General features: G+C 47.1%; 1 protein-coding gene across 1 annotated transcript in view; it reads left to right on the top strand.

The window, feature by feature from the left end:
- rc3h2 (ring finger and CCCH-type domains 2) overlaps positions 1 to 18,779 on the top strand; it is a 19,523-nt gene extending 744 nt beyond the window's left edge. The window contains 20 exon segments of the mRNA XM_056587834.1: positions 794 to 1,114; positions 1,617 to 1,734; positions 2,536 to 2,769; positions 4,306 to 4,481; positions 5,565 to 5,765; positions 6,360 to 6,492; positions 8,357 to 8,475; positions 8,611 to 8,723; positions 9,177 to 9,491; positions 9,909 to 10,072; positions 10,465 to 10,790; positions 11,195 to 11,269; positions 11,271 to 11,342; positions 12,653 to 12,805; positions 14,416 to 14,580; positions 14,760 to 15,009; positions 15,529 to 15,613; positions 16,222 to 16,429; positions 16,850 to 16,995; positions 17,878 to 18,779. Coding sequence (XP_056443809.1) covers positions 884 to 1,114; positions 1,617 to 1,734; positions 2,536 to 2,769; positions 4,306 to 4,481; positions 5,565 to 5,765; positions 6,360 to 6,492; positions 8,357 to 8,475; positions 8,611 to 8,723; positions 9,177 to 9,491; positions 9,909 to 10,072; positions 10,465 to 10,790; positions 11,195 to 11,269; positions 11,271 to 11,342; positions 12,653 to 12,805; positions 14,416 to 14,580; positions 14,760 to 15,009; positions 15,529 to 15,613; positions 16,222 to 16,429; positions 16,850 to 16,995; positions 17,878 to 18,016 — 3,423 coding nt within the window. The 5' untranslated portion in view covers positions 794 to 883 and the 3' untranslated portion in view covers positions 18,017 to 18,779.
- Positions 18,780 to 19,737: the final 958 nt, after the last annotated feature.

The following is a 19,737-nucleotide window of genomic DNA, read 5'->3' as shown; positions in this document are numbered from 1 at the left end:
GTACAAGAACAAGTTCCAAGGGTCAAGAATTCTGGCGCTTTTATTTTAGGTTCGGAGAAACTTTATAATGATTATCAGCATAGATCAACAGCGTACGACCAGTTAAACATGAGGTGTATTCTTTTGTATTCTGTTTTTTAAAAACAGGTTTCAACCGGGGAGAGGACGTTTTGCCAGTTTGTGTGCTTGTTGCTTATTGATTATTAAAGTTTTCTTAACGGGGCATTGATATTTAATAATAATAATGCTTGATTGAATGTTATGCCCGGTGGGTGCATCAGACAGTGCTGCTGCAACTTACAACCACATGTAGCCACAGGATCCTTTGGCTCCACCTAATATATTTCTCTCCACTAAAATAAGCCTAATGCCTTCTCTTCTCAATGTCAAAAAGGTCAAATACTAACATTACTCGATGGTGATTGTTCATCAATGCTTTATCCTATATAATTATAAATACAATGAATGATGATCTAATGATGATAAATATATATATATATATATATATATATATATATATATATATATATATATATATATATAATAATTATTATTATCATTAAATATGATATCACTATATCCCTTCCTTCTTTTCAAGGAGGAAGGGATTTTCTTTGGGGTGGGTGAGTTTTGATTTTGGCCAATGCTCATCCAGTTCAACTTCCGACCCGCTGCGACCCTGGGTGCGAACCGAGCCCCACTTCTGGGTCCGGACCTGTGGTAAACACAGCCGCCGTCTGCGACCCCATTTCAAATGACCCAATCTCCCCCCTCACCCCCTCCCCCTGTCCAGGATCCACATGGTGAGCACGCGTGGTCGTGAGGGAGGCAGCATGCCCCCCCGCTGACGTCCAGCCCCTCGCCCCCCCGCCCGCCCCCCAGGATGCCGGTGCAGGCCGCCCAGTGGACCGAGTTCCTGTCCTGCCCCGTCTGCTACAATGAGTTTGACGGCAGCGGCCACCAGCCCATCAGCCTGGGCTGCTCCCACACCGTGTGCAAGACCTGCCTGCACAAGCTGCACCGCAAGGCCTGTCCCTTCGACCAGACCCCCATCAGCACGGAGCTCCACCTGCTACCCCTCAACTATGCACTGCTGCAGCTGGTGGGGGCTCAGGTGAGGGGACTGGGGTGTGTATGCGTCTGTGTGTTTGTTTTTGTGTGTGTGTGTGTGTGTGTGTGTGTGTGTGTGTGTGTGTGTGTGTGTGTGTGTGTGTGTGTGTGTGTGTGTGTGTGTGTGTGTGTGTGTGTGTGTGCGCGCGCGCGCGTGCGTGCGTGCGTGCGTGCGTGCGTGCGTGCGTGCGTGCGTGCGTGCGTGTGTGTTTACAACCCCCTTGAATTCAAGTCCATGCAACAATTGAATGAATCCTTGAATGGCCTTTACGGGATTCATGCTCTTGAAAAGCACTATGAATGCTCTTTGTGTTCGAAAGGTGCATCATAAATACACTTATAAATGATAAACAAATCTATAAATAAAGCTGCCTTGCATCAATATAAGTCCAGAGTCAGCAGAGAGACACATGCAGAAAAACTGTCTGTTTGCAGTGTGCACACGTTTCTACATGCGAGAACATGTGTCTTTGAAGTAGCATTTCTCCGGTTCTGTCTGTCCTCAGGTGCCGGACGTCCAGCCGGTGTGTCTGAGCAGCGCTGAGGAGGCGGAGCACTACGAGGTCTGCAGGATGTGTGTGGAGGAGTTAGCTCTGTACCTGAAGCCCATCAGTGGAGCCAAAGGTACCTGTTGGATAATGTTAATGATCATAATAACACTCGTGGGTATGGTCCTTCTATTGTGGACATCTCAACAACGTGGAAGTTATGTTGTAGGACCATAACAATGTAGGATTACAGTTATTCATTTTAGAACGATAGTGATAGCCCTTGTATGCAATTGTTCATTTCCAATGCTATACATTGAACCATGTGTACTGTATTTTCCATGCTAAAATACTGATTGATAATTGATGGCAAATCATCTTGTCGTTTAGTCAAAATTCTTTAAATAGTTATGGCAGCTGTGTGTTGGTGAACCTGGTGTCCAGTGATGATTACTCATAGGGCAGATTCTGATCTCCATGATAATAAAATGAGTTAAAATGTCTGAGGACATCAGGGTCAAACCACATGGTCCAACTATAGACCAGGGTCAAACCACATGGTCCATCTATAGACCAGGGTCAAACCACATGGTCCACCTATAAACCAGGGTCAAACCACATGGTCAATCTATAGACCAGGGTCAGATCACATGGTCCATCTATATATCTTCTGTTGGTGATCCATCAGATCCATCACTGTATTGCTATTCTCTCTCTCTCTCTCTCTCTCTCTCTCTCTCTCTCTCTCTCTCTCTCTCTCTCTCTCTCTGTCTCTCTGTCTCTCTCTCTGTCTCTCTCTCTCTCTCTCTCTCTCTCTCTCTCTCTCTCTCTCTCTCTCTCTCTCTCTCTCTCCTCTCTCTCTCTCTCTCTCTCTCTCTCTCTCTCTCTCTCTCTCTCTCTCCCTCTCTCTCTCTCTCTCCCTCTCTCTCTCCACCAGGCTCGGCCGCCCTGAGCCCCAGCCTGCTCAGCCGGCCCATGCAGAGGAAGCTTGTTACCATGGTGAACTGCCAGCTGGTGGAGGAGGAGGGGCGTGTGCGGGTGGTGCGGGCGGGCCGGTCGCTAGGGGAACGCACGGTGACGGAGCTCATCCTGCAGCACCAGAACCCCCAGCAGCTCTCCGCCAACCTCTGGGCGGCGGTGCGGGCCCGGGGCTGCCAGTTCCTGGGGCCGGGTGAGCCTGGGGCCCGCTGGGGGCCGGACACTTTGTTTACACAATGTTATATAACATTACAGTAAATTCTTATTCAGTGTCTTATGATTGCACTATGTAATGTTATATAACATGAACTTATTGTGTTGCATTATTTAATATGATGTTGTATAACAGTTCATTGTGTAACATTATATTATGTTATATTCAAATATATTATAGTATATTAGATAACTGGAGAAGCTGTGTGTTGGTGGACCTGGTGTCCAGTGATGATTACTCATAGGGCAGATTCTGATCTCCATGATAATAAAATGAGTTCAAATGTCTGAGGACACCAGGGTCAAACCACATGGTCCACCTATAGACCAGGGTCAAACCACATGGTCCAACTATAGACCAGGGTCAAACCACATGGTCCACCTATAGACCAGGGTCAAACCACATGGTCCACCTATAGACCAGGGTCAAACCACATGGTCCACCTATAGACCAGGGTCAAACCACATGGTCCACCTATAGACCAGGGTCAAACCACATGGTCCACCTATAGACCAGGGTCAAACCACATGGTCCAACTATAGACCAGGGTCAAACCACATGGTCCACCTATAGACCAGGGTCAAACCACATGGTCCACCTATAGACCAGGGTCAAACCACATGGTCCACCTATAGACCAGGGTCAGACCACATGGTCCACCTATAGATCAGGGTCAAACCACATGGTCCACCTATAGACCAGGGTCAAACCACATGGTCCAACTATAGACCAGGGTCAAACCACATGGTCCAACTATAGACCAGGGTCAGACCACATGGTCCACCTATAGACCAGGGTCAAACCACATGGTCCATCTATAGACCAGGGTCAAACCACATGGTCCAACTATAGACCAGGGTCAAACCACATGGTCCAACTATAGACCAGGGTCAGACCACATGGTCCACCTATAGACCAGGGTCAAACCACATGGTCCAACTATAGACCAGGGTCAAACCACATGGTCCAACTATAGACCAGGGTCAGACCACATGGTCCACCTATAGACCAGGGTCAAACCACATGGTCCAACTATAGACCAGGGTCAGACCACATGGTCCACCTATAGACCAGGGTCAAACCACATGGTCCAACTATAGACCAGGGTCAAACCACATGGTCCACCTATAGACCAGGGTCAAACCATATGGTCCACCTATAGACCAGGGTCAAACCACATGGTCCACCTATAGACCAGGGTCAAACCACATTTTATGTCTCTTATATATTGGGTACATTGTAAACTTTACATCTGTTCATAGTTTTTGGGTACACTTTCATCACTGTTTCTCTGGAATCTCAAACCCATATTTTTAACTTAATGTCCCTCAATCTCTCCCACTTGCTCCTTTTTTCTGTCTCTCTGTCTCTGTCTCTGTCTCTGTCTCTCTCTGTCTCTGTCTCTCTCTCTCTCTCTCTCTCTCTCTCTCTCTCTCTCTCTCTCTCTCTCTCTCTCTCTCTCTCTCTCTCTCTCTCTCTCTCTCTCTCTCTCTCTCTCTCTCTCTCTCCCCCCAGCCATGCAGGAGGATGCGTTGAAGCTGGTTCTGCTGGCGTTGGAGGACGGCTCAGCGCTGTCCAGGAAGGTCCTGGTTTTGTTTGTGGTCCAGAAGCTGGAGGCCCGCTTCCCCCAGGCCTCCAAGACCAGCATCGGACACGTGGTGCAGCTCCTCTACCGGGCGTCCTGCTTCAAGGTAAGGCCACGGCCCACCACCTCCAACCACATGCCTGTGTGAGCCACAGGGGCTGAACGCGTCAGATTGACCGATTGCATTTATGTCTGACCGCTATACTGGCTGCATGTGCTGTTAAGCAATACCTTGTGCAAACAACATGCATGGACGCTGCAGGTACAGCGTACACACATGCTGTCACACAAGCACACATGCACATTGTTCATTTATCAAAATGCATGACTGTGTTGTTAGAACTCTGTTGTAGATTGATTGAAGCATTATTATAATAATGCTTCATTACAATCTGCAAACAGGTAGACGACCTGATTAGAGGAGACTAGAATAGAGCCTCATTTACAACCTTGAGTCATTTGAAGTCATCAGGGACTAGCGCTGCTCATTAGGCTTTTAAACGCTGACTCAGCTATAGATTAGTGTTGTGGTGAATATTCTTTTACTTAATACGACAGTGTTCCCAGTCACAAAACGCTAGTCCATGGGGCTTCATCAAACAAGTAGACAAGGAGAGAGAGAGACAAAGAGGGAGACTGACAGACTGAAAGAGGGAAATACAGAGAGAGAGAGAAAAAGACGGACTACTTACAATACGGTTCATGACACTTCCAAAGGCTCCTTCAGTCTGCTGCTGTGAGACAGAGGGTTGCAAAGAAAGAGAAGAAAGAAGCAGTCGAGGGGAAGACTTTGTAAATGAACAGCAGAAATGTAAACCCGGTATCCACTGGTGTCTTGTGATGATTACTCATAGGGCAGATTCTGATGAGAGGAACATTCCCCTCAGCTGATCAGAATTTTGAGTTTCAAGTCTGAAGACACCAAGTGAAAGCCAAACAATTACCTACATTTGACTCAGTTAAACCGACCTGTGTGGCTATGCGTATCTATAGTCCATTATTTATATAATTCTTTGACATTATTGGATGAAATGTGAGGCTTGCCAGCGTGGACGAGTTATCAATATAAAATGGCTTTAAAACAGAATGTACTTTTGTTTGGGTTGCATAGTCCTACAATACATGGACGGTTCTAATGCGGAGGTGAACGTCTGATGTAATGTGAAGGGGACTGGCTTGTGCCCTACAGGTGACTAAGCGTGATGAAGACTCGTCGCTGATGCAGCTGAAGGAGGAGTTCCGGTCGTACGAGGCGCTGCGGCGGGAGCACGACGCGCAGATCGTCCACATCGCCATGGAGGCGGGCCTGAGGATCTCCCCGGAGCAGTGGTCCTCCCTGCTATACGGCGACCTGGTCCACAAGTCCCATATGCAGTCCATCATCGACAAGGTGCCTCTCACGCTCCAAACATAGCATGACGTTTGGTATAATGAGGACAACTCCATCCCAATGTCATGCTAGCTACTACTTACTTAGCATTGTGTAGCAACCCTAGGTATCTTTGTAGTATACGGGAAATGGGTTACCCAACAATTGTAAGGGCTGGCACTTGGTTCTATGAACATCCTTATGTACTGACAGTGATATATAGTTGTTTCTCTTTCCTCTGAGAAATGTACTTATTGTAAGTCGCTTTGGATGAAAGTGTCTGCTGAAAGCTCTAAATGTAAATGCAAATGTAATATTAAAGTTTGAAATATAAGGTTTTTTATTCCTTTTAAAAAGGGGGTAGTGTAGTGGCTTGAGTGTTTAGCTGGAAAAACCCAGGTCCACGTCTCCATTATGTTATGCCTGAGCCCCACCAGCTCCTTAATGCTAAACCATGTTTTCTTTGTGGATACTATTGAACAGAGCAGAACCTACACTGCATGCATAAAAAGTATACCACATCTTTCATTCATTTTGTGAAAACGAGAGCTTCACCCGTTGTCCACTGTGCCGGCCATACCTCACGGTCTATGATATGTATTCACTCCGATGTAGCTGCAGTCTCCCGAGTCGTTTGCCAAGAGTGTCCAGGAACTGACCATCGTCCTGCAGAGGACCGGAGACCCCGCCAACCTCAACAGCCTGCGGGCCCCTCTGGAGCTGCTGGCCAACATCGACCACAACCCAGGTGAGCACCTCCCCCAGGTGCTCACCTGGGTTGCTCACCTGTCAGGGTCACGCCCAGTATGAAATGAATCCACTGCACCGGCTCAGGGAGGCTAGGTGTGTGGGTGGATGATGGACTGATGGATGGGTGGAGGATGATGAGTGGATGATGGAGTGGTGGTTGATAAATGGATGGAAGATGGATGGATGGATGGATGGATTAGGGATGAATGATGGATGGATGAAGAGTGGATGGACAATGGATGGATGGATTGATGATGGGAGATTTACGATGGATGGATGATATATTGTTATGTAGTAAGGAGCACCCTTGTTAAAGTAGAGATTTGATTTGATTGCATATCGGTGATGTTACAATGTTGGACTGGCCAACATGCAGTCAGGGAGGCTGTGAAAACATGTTTCATGATGTTGCTATGAAGTTGGCAGGATGGTTTCGGTGCGATTTGAAAACGTGGTCCCGTAACCATGGCGACAGATTTTTCAGTGGGCGTTTTTTCTGGAAAGCCTAAAGTCACCATTAAACATTGTTTTCATCGTTGTTTTACTTGTCTTCAAGAACCTGTTTATCTATTTTTCAAGCGTTTGAGCAAGAGCATTCCATAAAATACTTGAATGAAACAAAATTATATAAAAATGTCACTGTGCCACAATACCAAGAGGAGGTTTTTAAAATATCTTAATAGAATAGTAAGTGATCTAAATTCTCTTCTGTTCTGGCAGCTGTCTGTTGGTGGACCTGGTGTTCGGTGATGATTACTCATAGGGCAGATTCTGATCTCGATGATAATAAAATGAGTTCAAATGTCTGAGGACACCAGGGTCAAACCACATGGTCCATCTATAGACCAGGGTCAAACCACATGGTCCAACTATAGACCAGGGTCAAACCACATGGTCCATCTATAGACCAGGGTCAGACCACATGTTCCACCTATAGACCAGGGTCAAACCACATTGTCCACCTATAGACCAGGTCAAACCACTTGGTCCACCTATAGACCAGGGTCAGACCACATGGTCCACCTATAGACCTGGGTGGTTGCGAACATTTTGTTTAGAGTTTTGACAAATGTTTGTCTTTAACCTGTTCGATTAGGTTTCATAGTCACAACGCCACAATGACCGTCAGTTCATTCCTTCCAGCATCCTGACATGCTACTGCTCATGGACCCAACTATATGCTGCTCTTACTTGTTGTCCAAACACACTACGGCCAAACTACAAACAGATTAAAAAATAGCCATAATGAGCGGTAATCCAGACAGTTGATACCATAACACTCGGAACAGGAAATCTAGCTGCCACATTATAATTTTACTATAATCATATGTATCAATGTTGTAGAAGTGATGAGGAATAAGAAAGATATTGACCGTTTTTAACTTTAATACTGATTTAATGTTTGGGTCGGCCTTGCAGGATTTCATATTTGATATTAAATATTAAATTTAATATCTTGCCTGTGCCTCTCTCTCTCCCTTCTGAACTCTCTGTTCTTCTGCAAATAGATTAACCCTCTCTGTTCTTCTTCTGAACTCTCTGTTCTTCTGCGTGTAGATTAACTCTGTTCTTCTTCCTCATGTAGATTAACTCTCTCTGTTCTTCTTCCTCATGTAGATTAACTCTGTTCTTCTGCGTGTAGATGAACTCTGTTCTTCTTCCTCATGTAGATTAACTCTCTCTGTTCTTCTTCCTCATGTAGATTAACTCTGTTCTTCTGCGTGTAGATTAACTCTGTGTTCTTCTTCCTCATGTAGATTAGCGCTCTGATCTTCTTCTGAACTCTCTGTTCTTCTGCATGTTGATGAACTCTTTCTGTTCTTCTCATGTAGATGAACTCTCTGTTCTTCTACCTCATGCAGATGCCCCGGCGCCGTCGTGGGAGGACCTAGAGAGTGTGATGCTAGCGGTGAAGCTGGTGATCCAGGGACTGGTGGAGTTCATCCAGAACTTCAGCAAGAAGAACCATGAAAGTCCACAGGTAAAGTAATGTGTGACAGCATGACTTTGTGACCAACGTGTTCATTGGTTTGTGTTCGGCCTCAGGCCAACAGCAAGTATAAGACAAGTATGATTACTGGAGACCAATAATCAATAATCATTGGTTTGTGTTCAGCCTCAGGCCAACAGCAAGTACAAGACCAGTATGTGTCGGGACCTCCGCCAGCAGGGAGGCTGTCCCAGAGGAACCAGCTGCACCTTCGCACACACACAGGATGAGTTGGAAAAGTAGGTGACACACACATGTACACACACGCTCTACCATAACATGCATGTGTGTAATTGAAACAAATGTAACTCCTAACGTCTCCTTCCTGTAACTCATCACGGTCTGCTTCCTTTAACTCAACACCGTCTCTCTCCTGTCAATCATCACCGTCTCTCTCCTGTCAATCATCACCGTCTCTCTCCTGTCAATCATCAACGTCTCTCTCCTGTCAATCATCAATGCCTCCTTGCTTTTACTCATTACTTCCTGTAACTCTTGACTATCTCCTTCCTGTAACTCATAACTATGTCCTTCCTGTTCTCCTAACTATCTCCTTCCTGTAACTCATCACAGTCTTCTTCCTGTAACTCCTAACTATCTCCTTCCTGTAACTCCTAACTATCTCCTTCCTGTAACTCTACACCGTCTCTCTACCGTAACTCATCCCTGTATCTCTCCTGCTCGCCCCCCAGGTTCCGACTGAGAAACAAGAAGATCAGCAGCGCAGGCCGCCCCTTCCCCTTGTCCCAGGGGATTATGGGTAAGACCGTGACCAGCGGTGAGGGGGAAGAGCTGTCGGCGGGGGAGGGCCAGGCGTACAAGAGGACGCTGGAGAAGGCGGGGCCCGCTGCCTCAGAGACGGTTCCCACGGCGATGTGCCAAGCCCAGCTCCTCCTGAAGAGCTCCTCGGGAACGGAGGAGATAATGAGGGGGACCGCCAACGGGGCCGGGGGGGACTCCGCCGGGCTGTCTGGGTCCAGCAGGTCTTCCGCAGGCTCCATGGAACAGTAAGACCTGTTTCCTTTATGTTTCCTGTATCTGCCTCTAGATGGTCGATGCTTGCATGTTGTTTAGATAGGCGTTACGCAATGCAGGGTACATTTATAAACAGGGGATTTTGATATGGAATGAAGATCAATTGATGAAGATCAAATAAAAAAGCTACTAAATTAAATTGTTACAAATGTACCCTTCTAATTAAATGTATAACCACTACAAATATACACTTCACTATTGAAAAGGTGAAAGCTTATAAAATGAACTGGTTAACATCTTTTGATGTAAGGCAACATCAACATCATCTCACATCAAACATCAATATCATATATATTATTCATAATCTGCTATAAATGGATCAGCTCTCTCTTATTGTCGTTCTATGTGTATGGTTATCTCTTTCCCCAGGGCGCTGGCCTCTCCTCCAGGACCCCGGTGAGGAACCCTTCCCCATTGTCCTCCATGGCAACCGTTGGACACCAGGAGTGTGGCGCTTCCATGCCCAAACAAGGGCATTTCCTGCTCCGGGCTACACAGCCTTCTCAGACATCAGAGCTGTACTACCAGGAAAATCATCCTTACCAGACCTCCAGTGAGTCAAATGTACTAAATTATTATTATGAATACTAAATGCAACTGTACTAGCCTCGGGTCTTGTGTCTTGTCGTTTATCTTGTGTTCTTTATGTTTTTCCTCTTGTCGAAACTCTTTATTCTCTCCTATCCTCCTCTCTCCTCTCATCTTCTCCCTGCTAATCTCACCTCCTCATCTCTCTTTCCACTCCTCTCCATTCCTCTCCTCCCCTCCTCTCCCCTCATCTCCTCTCTTCCTCTCTTCTCTCTCTCTCCTCTCTTGTCTCGTCTTTTCCTCCCTCTCGTCCTCATCTCCTCTACTCTCCACTCCTCTACTCTCCGTTCTCCTCCTCTCTGTGTTTGTCAACACTTGTGGATCCTCCTCCTATCCCTCCCCCTCTCCCTCCCCCAGCCTCCTTCTACCCCTCCTCCCTCCACCCGCCCCACAAGCCCTGTCTGGCCCGCTTCCTGCGCTCCTCCAACGTGCAGGAGTCACACCTCCCCCCCTCCCCTTACCCCGCAGACCCCCATCAGTCCTCCACCTCGTCCTCCTCTTCATCGCCCTCCTCCTCCTCCTCCTCCTCTGCGTACGCAGCGCCTCCATCCAGAGACCGGCTGGGGCCCCCCGCCTACCACGCCCACCCCCACCCGGGGCCGCACCATCAGTACGGGCCCCTGGCGGCGGGACACTGCGTCTACGCCCCCCTGTACGACAGCAGGAGGGTGTGGAGGCCACAGGTGAGGCCGGGGTTAATGGATGATTGGTGGTGGATGGATGTATCATTAGGGAGAGAGAGAGAGAGAGAGAGAGAGAGAGAGAGAGAGAGAGAGAGAGAGAGACTTGGAGAGAGATACACAGAGAGAGACACAGACACAGAGGGAGACCAATACAGAGAGAGAGAGAGAGACTTGGGGAGAGATACACAGAGAGAGACACAGACACAGAGAGAGAGACCAATACACAGAATGAGAGATATGGATAGATGGATTTGTTAACAGATAAAGAGATTTGTCAAATTTTGTTGGTTCCCTACAACATTTGACCGTGTGTTCCTCCTGTGTGTTCTCTCTGTCTCCTTGCCGCTGGGCTTTCATGTTCCCTCCTTCCGGTGGTGTTTGGTGCGTCGGCTCCGGGTCTCCAGCTGTACCACAGAGAGGACGCCAGGAGCAACTCCCTGCCCCCGGAGGTGCTGCATGCGTCAGTGTACCAGCCGCCGTCTGCGCGAGAGGTTCAACTCCTTAGACAGCAACTACTGCTCCGGTGTGGAGCACCGCCCAGGGCTGCACCAGGTAGGGAAACAAGCGCACCTCTCTCTCTCCAACAACCATCCTTCACTTGTCTTTGTCTGTCTCTTGTTTTTAATCCTTCATGTGCCTGAACAGGATTCCTAAAAGAGTGATCACACACACACACACACACACACACACACACACACACACACACACACACACACACACACACACACACACACACACACACACACACACACACACACACACACACACACACACACACACACACACACACACACACACACACACACACACACACACACACACACACACACACATACGCAGATACAAACACACGCACACCAATTATTTATTTGTGCCTTTATTGGATGGCTTTTATTAATTCGAAGCCAGGGAAACAACTTCCCACGCGAACACAGGCAGAAGAACAGGCAGCTTTGAAGCCAATAGAAACACGTCTAGATAAACCATGAGAAAACACTCATCTTCCTCTTCTGTTTCTTGTGTTGCTGTTTTCTCTAGCCAACTAGCTAACTAACAGCGAGCTAACAAGCTCGCCGTGTCACGTTTTGATGCGACCGCAAGTGCGCCGCCAACTTCCGCTGCCATATATAGGCAGGCGCTTCCGCGACGCTATCTGATAGACCAACTTATGGCGGACTTTCTTTCCCCGCATTCATTACGGCGCACACATACCCTCTTTGAAGTTCTCTTCCTCTGCTCAACACCCACGTTATCTCACCTCTACCTTCGCTGCCATACATCATCATCATCATCAGCACCACCACCACCACCTTCCTCCTCCTCCCCCTCCTCTTCCTCACTCCCACCTCTCTTCCATATACGTCTCTGACGCCCTCCGTTCTCTCAGCCGCTTCCTGCTCGCATTATCCCTCCCGCCACGTGCGGAGCCTCATCCCGTAGGCGTCTCCACCAGACGATGTAGTTAATGTAATATAATGCAGGAGAGCTAATGACCACGCTTGCTCTGTAAACCCTTAATGTGTTTTATGTTTTTTTTCTGTTTGAAATTGGTTGACTATTGTACAATGTACAAAATAATCGACCATGATTTTTGGATGGATTGGATATTTACTATGTCAATTAGTCACTGAATTGTCCTATTGCCCCTATTTTCTTCTCTTCTCTCCTCTCCTCTCCTCTCCTCTCCTCTCCTCTCCTCTCCTCTCCTCTCCTCTCCTCTCCTCTCCTCTCCTCTCCTCTCCTCTCCTCTCCTCTCCTCTGCTCTCCACTCTCCTCCCTTATCTTCTCCTCCCTTCTCTCCTCTCCTCTCCCCTCTCCCCTCTCCTCTCCTCCTCTCCTCTCTCCTCACTCCTCTCCATCAGGACTATGGTCACGTTCCCCTCGGTTACGAGGATCTGTTCAGGAGGAAGCAGGAGCAGTGGACCCATCACCACCACCATCACCACCATCACCATGGCAACACAAACAGGCCCTCCCAGTCCTCCCCCATCTTCACTGTTGACTTCAGCACAGAGGTAAGAGTGTTTGGAAGTCAGAAATTGTAGATGTGTGGGAAGAACATAACAGACTTGAATTGGCAATGTGAAATCCAACCCTGGATAATTCACTCCCCATTGTCCGGCCAATAATCAGATGTGCATCATGTGTAAATGAACATGGATTAAAAGTGTGTTCAAATAACTATTAGCCTGAATGTGATGTAGTGACACTATTTTGTAGTCCAAAGTCTAAAGGCAGGAAAATAAATAACTAAAGTTACTTCCAGAAGTAGATTATACTAGATCCCATATACTTTATAACAAATTCAATTTCATAGAATAGCTAGAAATATCACCCACCTGTGGCTGGCTTCTAACTAAACAAAATAAATAAATAAAACGATACAAATCATTTATTTCCCTAACAATTATACGCATGTCGTAAACCGTGCCCAAGTTATCATCCTGACGTTCTGATGTAAACACACATTTTCACCCCGGTCTCAGCTCCATGAGGGTCTTAAGGGGGCCGAGACCCCTCAGTTTAAAATGTTTGGCCAGGCTACATCTGTCTTTCACTTGGCTGTCTGGCTGTTGTGCTTCAAGTAGTCTTTTTTCAGGGCTTTCACACAAGCCTCAAACAGCAGTTTATACACGCCGTCCGCTGATGATTTTGACAGAAAATCTTTCTTAAAAAAGGAATTGCACTCTGCTAGTGCTCCCTATGTGATTGCTCAGAATCATAGATTTCTTCTTCAATTTTGAAACAGTAGCCTTAGGATGTTGTTGATTCAGCCTTTCTGCGGCTATCGCATTGTTAAATCAATGCATTTTATTTTATGAAAACAAATGCCCTTCGCAAAATTGACCGGCCCCCTATGTCGCGTCATCCTGGCCCAGGGTCTGAAACATCCAACCCTGTATCCACACCGCAGCGGTGCAGAAATGTACAGCCACCAATGTTACGGATATCAGAGCGTTTGTAAGTCCAAGCAGCCGTGCTTCGTTCACGTGACCCCACTGAAAGGGAAAGTAACGACCTGTTCTTGTAGTTGTGGTGTGTTTCAGCATGTGTGTGGGTTTTCATCCCTTTCTCGCTCTCTCTACTGAGGACATCGCCGCAATGCTATTTTAGCGTGAGTTAGTTGCTAAGCAACTGTGTAGGAAGATACCAACACTGAGACCCAGATGCGGTTTGGGTACCAAAGCCTTTGTGTGTGCACGTGTCCGTGCGCACCTTGTTTGTCCTTGTGTCGGTGTGTGTTTCTTTGTGGTTTTTGTGCGCATTGTTTTGTGTCGCAATGAGGTTAGGGCTGTTTCAGACCTAAAGTGAAAAAAAAACTGCCACCTCACCTCTCTGCTTGTTTTATGAGGAGAGCAATCTCCTCGCCAGCTAACTCTAGTCAACTCTTTTAATATTATCTACTCTTCTTTTATTAATTTTCCCTCTCCCCCTACACCTCTCTTCTTGTTATTCTAAAATCCTCTGTTCCTATCCTCTACCGCTCTACTCCTCCCCTGGATCTATCTTCCTCTGTTCCTCTCCTCCTCTGTTCCCCTGTTCCTCTCCTCCATCGCTCTGCTCTCCTTAATCAATCCTCCTCTGTGCCTCTCCTCCTCTGTGCTCGGCTCCTCTCCCCCTGCAGCATGTGGAGAACAGTGGGGGTCCGTGTGTGGGCTGCCGATTCCGAGCGGAGGACAGCCTGGCCCACTACTCCCCCTGGTCCTGCAGCACCGTCCGGCCCTGCATCAGCCCCTTCGAGCCCGACAGCCAGGGACCCGGCCCCGCCCGGCCCTGCTCAGAGCGCTCGGTAAGGCCGACTCTGGGGGTTAGGTCATGTTTTTATGAATGACGTCATGGATTTCATCCTTAGAAGACTTCAGAATAGAGGTCATGAAATAAAAGATGATGGATAAATGAGTTAGTACACAGGTTACAGTCAATGCATGAATAATATGATACAATTTTTGAGTTTCATGGTTTGCGCAGGAAGTGGACAGCAAAGGAGCAGGAAGTGGCAGCGGTGGCGGCGGGGACGCGGGGAAGCGGTGGCTGGCCTCCCTGGACCCCTACAGGCGACTGAAGGAAGAGGACCCCATCATTCCGTTTGGCGAAGGGCCAATCATCTCCAAGTGGGGGGCCATCTCCCGGGCGGCCAGGACCGGCTACCACACCTCCGCCCCTGTCCAGGCCACGGCCTGCCAGGGCAGCGCCTCCACCACACCCATCAGCCTCAGAGGTAGGGGAGAGATAGGGCCTACAGCACCGAACCAGCCTCAGAGGTATGGAAGAGGCAGGGCCTTCCCCACCCATCAGCCTCAGAGGTAGGAGAGAGATAGGGCCTACACCACACAAAGGGGAAGATGAGCCAGAATATTAGATTAACGTTCATTTGTAACCCCAAAACGTCTCATAACAGGCAGGCAACTCAAAAAATTTTCAACCAATCCATGGCCATCCTATGTAACCCATTGCATCACTTTACATCTAAACAAATAAATATCTTAATAAATCAATAGATACGTAAACACATAAAGAATGTATGGAAGAATGCAAGGAAGAATCAAGTGGTACAACTAGGAGGAATAGCCCTAGTAGACAGAAGTCCTTCCAAACACAACGATAAAAAAAAACATCAGCAAGCATAGCATCAAACCACATTATCCTACAAATAATTGAGCATAAAAAACGGATTGTATGGTGTGTATTTTGTTGATCTCTTCCCAGGGTTGACTTGTGTTGTGATGTTTTTGTGTAGACTACGTCCCTCACTTGGATCACAGCGACTACCGCTGGAGCTCCAGAGGTTCTGACTCCTCAAGTCACTCCAGCTTCCTAGAGAGGTAATCCCTTCTATATAACCTCTATACATACCTACTACCTAGCCCTAACTCTAAATATAACCTCCATACATTACTACTAGCTCCATATATAGCCTCTATACATAACTACTAACCCCATATATAACCTCTATACATAACTACTAGCTCCATATATTGCCTCTAAACATTACTACTAACTCTAAATATAACCTTGATAAATAACTACTGACTCCATATCTAACCTCAATACATAACTAGTAACTCCATATAGCCTCTATACATAACTACTAACTCCATATTCAACATATCTCTAAACAACGTAGTTCCAAAGGGTAAGAGTGTCCACAAAGGCCTTTGATATAATAAACGTTTGTAACATATGACTCTCATACCCTCATATCATATCATATCATATCGTATAAGACACTGATTTACATGTTAATGATATTATTATAATATCAAGTTGTATTTTGGCACTGAGCAATGTGTCTGTGTGTATCTGTGTGTGTGTGTGTGTGTGTGTGTGTGTGTGTGTGTGTGTGTGTGTGTGTGTGTGTGTGTGTGTGTGTGTGTGTGTGTGTGTGTGTGTGTGTGTGTGTGTGTGTGTGTGTGTGTGTGTGTGTGTGCAGTGAGCAGCTGTGCGTGTCAGACCTGGCCGCCCCCCGCAGGTCCCTGAGTGGCGAGGACCTGCAGACCCACCACCAGACGGCCTACAGCCAGGACCGGGAGCAGCCCGGCGAGCGCCCCCGCGGCCAGACGGAACCGGGTCGGGACATCGAGCTGGAGCTGTCGGTGCTGGACCTGGAGGACTCGGACGCGCAGCCGGTCCAGTCCCAGGTCAGTTAGCCCGCGGCGGGCAGACCGCACCGCGAGAGCCACCGCCGCTCGGCTGGCGCTGAAGGAGGACGTGGGGAAACGGGTCGCTACCCGAGGCTGACGTTAGCCACGCTGAAGTATAGGCCCTGGGACACGCCCTGCGTTTCTTTTTCTGTGACATCGTTGAGTTTTATGGACTGAATATCAATGTTAAAATATGTTAGCTCTCTGCTTAGAGGGCTTTGCTGCTGCAGAGCCTAGGCCAAATATAAAACAGATATATTATACTAGTTATGAATCGCAATCTTTAATAACGTGACGGTCTCACGGGACTAGGAAGCCCCTGCAGTAGACGCCGTGTCGTGACTCTCTAAGCGACCGGTTCGACAGAAGAATCTGGATCCTTCGGATCAGAGGACTTAATGATCTTTGTCTTCAAAGGAGTCGTCTCAGGACCCCTCCTCCCTCCTCCTCCTGCAGCCCCCACCTCCCCCCTCCTCCTGCTCTGTCCCCCTACCATCCCCTGAGGACGAGCAGGCCAGGCCAGACAAGGTGGACGCTCACCTGCTGAAGAAGATGGCGTTCAGGTGAGTTACCATGGTAACATGCACGGCAGCCTGTATGTCATTCTTGTTTTTTTGTCGGTTACATTTTGACGGTTTAGGTTTGTTGGTTAAGTTATTAGATCCATGTTGAGAGAACCTGAAAGATACACGTAGGATACACAGATTGCCATGATAACAATGGAACAGGTTCATATATTCATATTGTATTCCCACTACACATTAAATGAAATGACACAAAGGTTTTTTCTTAAAAACAATTATTATTTCATTTTTACATGAATCATTCCATACACATTTGTGTTCTGCAATCTCATTTCACTTGCTCTTGACCAGTTCTCGATGTTGTAGTGTATTGAAGATGCATTACAACATCAAAGATAATTTCCATTGACCAATTAAACAAAAGAGTATTCTACTCTATTTTCAATCTAATCAGATACTACGGAGCCTTCTGCGCAGTCTCCACCGTGGGGCTCTGTGTGGGGTGCGGCTGGTTATATCACACACTCTCTCTCTCTCTCTCTCTCTCTCTCTCTCTCTCTCTCTCTCTCTCTCCTCTCTCTCTCTATCACTCTCACTCTCTCTCTCTCTCACTCTCACTCTCTCTCTCACTCTCACTCTCACTCTCTCTCACTCTCTCACTCTCTCTCTCTCTCTTTCTCTGTCTCTCTCTCTCTCTGTCTCTCTCATCTCTCTCTCTCTCTCTCTCTCTCTCCTCTCTCTCTCTCTCTCGCTCTACTCTCCCCTCCCCTCCCTCTCTCTCTCTCGCTCTCTGTCTCTCTCTCCCTCTATATCTCTCTCTCTCTTCTCTCTTCTCTCTCTATCCTCTCTCTCTCTCTCCTCTCTCTCTCTCTCTCTCTCTCTCTCTCTCTCTCTCTCTCTCTCTTCTCCTCACCCGTTCAGAATGTCCCCTGGAGGTTTGATGTCGGAGGGCCTTGGTGTTAGTAAACTGATGCTGCGGACCAGACCACCTCGGCGGGGGAACACAGGGAGCTGCCCCCCCACCACCCTGGGAGCAGAGATGCTGCTCAACGGAAGCTAAGAAGACAAACACAGGCTGCAGAGTTATAGACCTTGACTACTGAAGACCGAGTCATAGACCTTTACTACTGAAGACACACAGAGTCATAGAGCTTCACTACTGAAGACACACAGAGTCATAGACCTTCACTACTGAAGACACAGTCATTGAGCTCCACTACTGAAGATACACAGAGTTCCAGACCTTCACTACTGAAGACACACAGAGTCATAGAGATTCACTACTGAAGACACACAGAGTCACAGCCCTTCACTACTGAAGACAGAGTCATAGACCTTCACTACTGAAGACAGTCGCAGCCCTTCACTACTGTAGACACACAGAGTCACAGACCTTCACTACTGAAGACACACAGAGTCATACAGCTTCACTACTGAAGACACAAATAGTCACAGACCTTCACTACTGAAGATAGAGTCATAGACCTTCACTACTCTAGACACAGAGTCACAGACCTTCACTTCTGAAGACACACAGAGTCATAGACCTTCACTAATGAAGACAGAGAGTCACAGACCTTGACTACTGGAGACAGAGAGAGTCATAGACCTTCACTACTGAAGACAGAGTCATAGAGCTTCACTACTGGAGATATTAAGAGTCACAGACCATTACTACTGAAGACATACAGAGTCTTAGAGTTTCACTACTGAAGTCACACAGAGTCCATAGACCATCACTACTCAAGACAGAGTCATAGACTGTCAATACTGAAGACACAGAGTCAAAGACCTTCACTACTGAAGACACACAGTCATAGACCTCGACTTACTGAAGACAGAGTCATAGATCTTCACTACTGAAGACACACAGAGTCAAAGAGCTTCACTACTGAAGACACAGAGTCATAGATCTTCACACTGAAGACACAGAGTCCTAGAGCTTCACTCTGAAGACACCACAGAGTCATAGATCTTCACTACTGAACAGTCCTGTTGCCTGCCTCACTGATACAGGGTAGGAACACCAAGTTCATCTCGCGTATTTCTTTGTTTTGTTTATCTATTCTCCTGTAGCAACTTAAGTGGCCATAGGCTTGTGGCTATCCAATACCCAAGAGATATTGGCAGGTAGTGATGAGTATTAACATTGACCGCCCCACCCACCTTGTGACCTTATCTGTGGGTTTCACATTGCCTTGCAAGTTGAGTTCATCCATGTTGTTTCCCCCTGATTACATGAAGGTTGTGCTGTGGCCAACGCTTTTCAGCCACATAACCTTAGGGTCATCGGCCCAATGGACATGTGCTAAAGCACCATCTGACATTATGCTATTTCTGTTGCGTAGTAGACTTCCGTTGTCTATTTTCGTCAAATGCACGGGTGTTGCTGTCATTTTATTTTTAAATGGTAGACATACGTGCATGCCTCGTTCGGCTTCTTCCATGTTCCGTTTTAATGTGAAAATGTCAGAATATCAATAGAAACAGCTTTAAGCAGGCCCTTTTATGAAAGCTATCATAGACAGTTGGCTGTTGACTGTCATTATTTTACAATAACTAGTATCTACATTAACTATCAAACTCTAAAATTACCCCTCACTATGAATTCCAACAATCGGTTCTTCCCAATCAGTATTATTAGATTTGTTTTGAGTAGTTTGTTCTGTTTTTTCCTGCGTGATGTTTGCTCTATGATGCTGTTCAACTCATCACAATCACACAAGCTTCTGCCTGTGCAGACTATGCTTACAGACATCACAGGAAGCACAAGGTCGTTTC

Source organism: Gadus chalcogrammus, chromosome 4 (assembly GCF_026213295.1).
Source record: "Gadus chalcogrammus isolate NIFS_2021 chromosome 4, NIFS_Gcha_1.0, whole genome shotgun sequence".
Classification (NCBI taxonomy): domain Eukaryota; kingdom Metazoa; phylum Chordata; class Actinopteri; order Gadiformes; family Gadidae; genus Gadus; species Gadus chalcogrammus.
This window is presented reverse-complemented; position numbering and strand designations above follow the sequence as displayed.